The following is a 5,274-nucleotide window of genomic DNA, read 5'->3' as shown; positions in this document are numbered from 1 at the left end:
TTGCCTTTTTGTTGTTATGATGTGATATGTATAAAAATTTTGATGATGTTGCATTTCACTCCTTAGGATGTATTAGCTCTAGGTAGCTATAGAATTGTAGTTAAAATTGGTATTTTACTCTCTTAGTCGAACGCTCACTCCTGTTCACCTTATTTTTTCAGGCTACAAGAGAAGATCTTTTTTTTTAGATTAACTTGCTTCTTTTCTCGCATGTTATCAATAATTATTTAATTATATTATTATTCTCTAAATTTATAATTTAGAGCTTCGCATGTTTTAGCAGTAGTATAGACCCTGTTAGGAATTATGTTAATTTAAATTCTTGAGTTTAATAAATAAAGATTTATATGATACTTAAACAATTTGTAAATAATGTAACTGGGTTGAGCTGGGCTCTCCTAATTTGAGTTTTTTATAATTATTGGGTTAAGTTGGCCCGAAATAAAATTATAATATTTTAATTTAAATTATTTTTAGATGCATGTTGGGCTTATATTATGGGTCTGGTCATGAGTTTGGGAACAGTAAGGCTTACTACGTGCTTCGGGGGCTTTAGGCAGGCCCAGGTCCTAGTGCTTGTACGGCCCATAGGTTGGATCGTGATAATAGAAATTAAAATTTTCACTTGTTATGCGTAAAGAATGGTGTAGAATATGGTGAGGAATGGAGCTAAATCATCATTCAAATTAGAAATTGATTGATATGTCTAATAATCAAAGAAAAGCAAAGTTAGGCTTGAGAAACCGTCTAATAAAATGCCTGTGAAAATAAATGTCATAAAAATTAAATTATGCGTAAAGAATGGTGTAAAATATAGTGAAGTAGAAGAAGTCATCATTCAATTTAGAAATTGATTGATATGTCTAATAATCAAAGAAAAAGAAAAGACAATTTTAATATAAATAATACCTTCATTTCCACATTTCCTTCTATTTCACTTAAATTTGAAAGGAAATATTTTGAGTCAATTAAAAAGATTTGAGAAACAAAATTTCTCTTATATTCTCCTTCTTTCCTCTTCTATTTAATGCCTAAATAAGAGAAATTGAAAAAAAAAATGATTTCTTTTCTATTCTCTCCGTTTCTTTTAATCAAAACAAATGGTAGAACAATATAAAAAGAGAATAAATTTTAAAATAATCATAATTTTTTTATTTCTATTAATATTTTCCTAATTCCCAATTTCCTTAATTAAAGTTAATTTACTTTAATGTCATATTAAACCACTTGGCATTTAATTATAACTCTAGTTTCTCAATTTTAGCAGTATAAATATATTAGATTAGATTTTTACCATTATTTTTTTAACTTTTGTGGACTGTTGAGCTCGCAACGCAAATTCAGTTGTCTCCTAATATATCAATAAAAAAAAATAAATAAATATTTTTTGTTAGTATAAAGTCAACTAACCATAAGCATTGAGGAAAGAAAAGTAAAAGGAAGAGCGAGTCATTTGTCTGCTTCTTTATTTGGTCTTCTGTCATCACGCCCTGCAAACATTACGAAACTCTAAACTCCAAAATTCTTTCATTCGGATTATAAATACCAAAAGCTTACACTGATTTTTAATAACTCAACTTTTCAACTTTAGCTTTCCACTTCCACTTCAAAATTTCTTCAAGATAATGGGTGGTCTACCATGGCTTGCTCACTTTCTCTGCTTCTTTTTTTTTCACTTTCATTTTCAAGCTTCGGCTTCTTTTTCTTTTAATTCCTCCTCTGCGGCCATGTTATGCCAACATGACCAGAGTCTTGCCTTGCTTCAATTCAAGAAAAACTTTTCCATCACAAGCGATGCCTCTCCCTGGGATTTCCCTTACCCCAAGCCTTATCCAAAGACAGACACTTGGAAAGAGGGTACAGATTGCTGCTTGTGGGATGGGGTCACTTGCGACATAGAAACGGGTAATGTAATTGGCCTTGACCTTTCTTCTAGCTTGCTTTATGGTACCATCGATTCTAATAATACTCTTTTCTTCCTTCCTCATCTCCAAAAGCTTGACCTCTCTAATAATAATTTCAACCACTCTCAAATTGTACCTCAGTTTGGCCAATTTTTGAATTTAACATATCTTAACCTAAATTACTCTGTTTTTGAGGGCCAAATTCCACTAGAAATTTCTTATCTTTCTGGTTTGGTTTCGCTTGATCTTTCTAGGAACAGTTATTTGATACTCGAAGCCACTATTTTTAACCAGCTTGTTCAAAACCTAACCCAGTTACAGGAATTGGACTTGAGTGGTGTAAACATGTCTTTGGTTGCACCTAATTCCTTGATGAATTTGTCTTTCTCTTTGACATCTCTCAATCTCCGTTCTTGTTCATTGGAAGGGAAATTCCCAGATATCAGTCATCTATTTGAATTGGTTTCACTTGATTTTTCTGCAAACTATGATTTGATACTAGAAACCACTTCTTTTAAGAAGCTTGTTCAAAACCTAACCCTGTTACAGGAATTGGACTTGAGTGGTGTAAACATGTCTATAGTTAAACCTAATTCTTTGATGAATCTCTCTTCTTCTTTATCATCACTTGCGCTATCGTCTTGTGATTTGCAAGGGAAATTCCCAGACAACATAATTCCACCCTCGCTTGGAAGCCTTAAGCGACTCTTTTCATTGGACCTCTCCTATAACAATTTTAATGGTGAGATTCCCTCCTCATTTGAAAACCTTAAACAGCTTCATACTTTGTATCTTTGCAACAAGAATCTCAGTGGTCAAATTCCATCCTCACTTGGAAGCCTTAAGGAACTCTCTTCTTTGGACCTCTCCTATAATAATTTTAAGGGTGATATTCCCTCCTCATTTGAAAACCTTAAACAGCTTCATACTTTGTATCTTTGCAACAATAATATCAGTGGTCAAATTCCATCCTTACTTGGTGGAAGCCTTAAGGAACTCTCTTCATTGACCTCTCCTATAATAATTTTAATGGTGAGATTCCTCCACATTTGAAAACCTTAAACAGCTTAATATTTTGTACCTCCACAACAACAATCTCAGTGGTCAAATTTTATCCTCACTTGGAAGCCTTAAGGAACTCTCCTCATTGGACCTCTCCTATAACAATTTTTATGGTGAGATTCCTCCTCATTTGAAAACATTAAACAGCTTGACAGTTTGCACCTCCACAACAACAATCTAAGTGGTCAAATTCCATCCTCACTTGGAAGTCTTAAAGAACTCTCTTCATTGGATCTCTCTTACAACAATTTTAATGGTGAGATTCCCTCTTCATTTACAGTTTCAAATTTTGGAGCTCCAAAAAATAATCTTTGTGGTCAAATTATTAATTATTTTGCAAACTTCAAGCAATTTTACAGGTCCCATCCCTTTCCAAGGAAGCAGGCTTCCAAGTCTAGTATACCTTGATTTATCCAATAACTTGTTACATGGCCCAATTCCAAGTTCAGTTTTCAAACTTATGAACTTGAGTTTTCTCATTCTTTCATCCAACAAATTGATGGGAGAAGTCTCTTCTGCAGTGTGCAAGCTAAATTCTCTTGAAATTCTTGACTTGTCAAACAATAGTTTGAACGGCTTCATGCCACAATGTTTGGGAAATTTTAGCAACAATCTTTTAGTATTGCACTTGGGCATGAACAAATTCCATGGAAACATCCCTGAAATGTTTTCAGTACGCAGTAGCTTGAGATATTTGAACTTCAATGGTAATCAATTGCAAAGGAGAATCCCACCTTCCATCTCCAATTGTAAAAATTTGGAAATTTTAGATCTTGGAAATAATAATATAGATGACTTATTTCCCCATTTTCTAGAAATGCTTCCAAAGTTGCAAGTTCTAGTTCTAAAATCCAATAGACTCCATGGTTTGGTGAAAGGGTCCTCTGCCAATTATCCATTCTCAAAGTTACGAATTTTTGACCTCTCCAGTAACATGTTTAGTGGACCTTTACCTGCAGAGTATTTCAATAATTTCAAGGCAATGATGAACTTTGATGTGAAAATGGAATACATGGAGGGTCCAATCAATTCTTATGATTATTCTGTGAGTTTGACACTTAAAGGATTGGAGATTAAGTTGGTGAAAATCCAAACAGTTCTTACAACCATTGATTTGTCAAGCAATAAATTCATAGGAAAGATCCCACAGGTGATTGGAAAGCTTAAATCACTTAAGCTACTCAATTTATCTCACAATCAACTCACAGGCAATATTCAACCATCATTAGGGAATTTGAGCAATTTGGAATCATTAGACCTCTCTTCAAATCTTCTTGTTGGAAGGATTCCAATGCAATTAACATATTTGACATTTCTGGAAGTATTTCGGGTTTCACATAATCAACTTGAAGGGCCTATACCTAGAGGAAAGCAGTTCAACACATTTGACAACACTTCATATGAAGGAAATTTGGGATTGTGTGGACTTCCACTAGCAAAATGTGGCAATGGAGAGAGGCAAAAACCAACAGCATCAAAGGAAGATGATTCCAAGTCTAGAAATGGATTTGGGTGGAATGCTATATTGGCAGGGTATGCATGTGGAGTAATATTTGGAATTGAAATGGGATATGTTGTGTTTAAAACAAGAAAACCTACATGGCTTGTGAGGATGGTTGAAGATGAAGGGCATTGAAAGATAAAAAGATTTAGCAATTAATGTTCATAAAAGAGAAACTTTGCAATGTGACGGGTTTTTACAGGTAATATATCGTGATATTTCTTGCTTCGCATATAATCTCAGGTTAATTAGCCTTCCTTTTCTTTCTTTTTATTTAAATATACTTAATTTGTTTTTTTAGGAAAGAAAATATTCTTATTGTTAATTAGCACTATATTGGATCTAATTGCTATAAGATTGTATCAATTTACCATGAATTTCTTACAATTCTTTTTTTTTTTTTTCTACCTTGTTAGGTAGATGAAGAATAACCAAAAAGATCAGACCAAATGAAGATACAGTCTCAGATACATACTGCATATGAATGTGATCAGGGCAAATCTAGCACCATCGTTCTATCATGTATAAATTTATCTTGTTATGCTTCTCTCTTTGATAAAGAAGGTTTTATTTGGCAGTTGGTGTGGCAATTCATTTTAATTTAGCTGTCATGTTTGGGCTGAGTTCCATTTCTTATTAGCCTTAATTATATGTTGGTTGGTTATTTTTATTCATTTTTTTAATAATCGCCAAACACATTGATTTATTTAAAACTCTTTTTATATATATGGTACATTGGAAAGTATTTATTGGCAATGATTTAAGCTTATACATATATATACATAGCTTTGATGAGTGGGTTCAATG

The 5,274-nt window shown here is 33.1% G+C and overlaps 1 protein-coding gene across 1 annotated transcript; it reads left to right on the top strand.

Annotated features, from left to right (window-relative positions):
* Positions 1–1,727: 1,727 nt before the first annotated feature.
* LOC131173051 (receptor-like protein 7) lies at positions 1,728–5,006 on the top strand. The gene is made up of 4 exons (XM_058134702.1): positions 1,728–2,936; positions 2,971–3,007; positions 3,085–3,222; positions 3,326–5,006. Exons 1-4 carry the CDS (start codon positions 1,728–1,730, stop codon positions 4,600–4,602), a joined length of 2,661 nt encoding a protein of 886 aa, XP_057990685.1. The 3' UTR covers positions 4,603–5,006.
* The last annotated feature ends 268 nt before the right edge of the window (positions 5,007–5,274 follow it).

This window comes from Hevea brasiliensis, chromosome 14, assembly GCF_030052815.1.
Source record: "Hevea brasiliensis isolate MT/VB/25A 57/8 chromosome 14, ASM3005281v1, whole genome shotgun sequence".
Taxonomy (NCBI): domain Eukaryota; kingdom Viridiplantae; phylum Streptophyta; class Magnoliopsida; order Malpighiales; family Euphorbiaceae; genus Hevea; species Hevea brasiliensis.
This window is presented reverse-complemented; position numbering and strand designations above follow the sequence as displayed.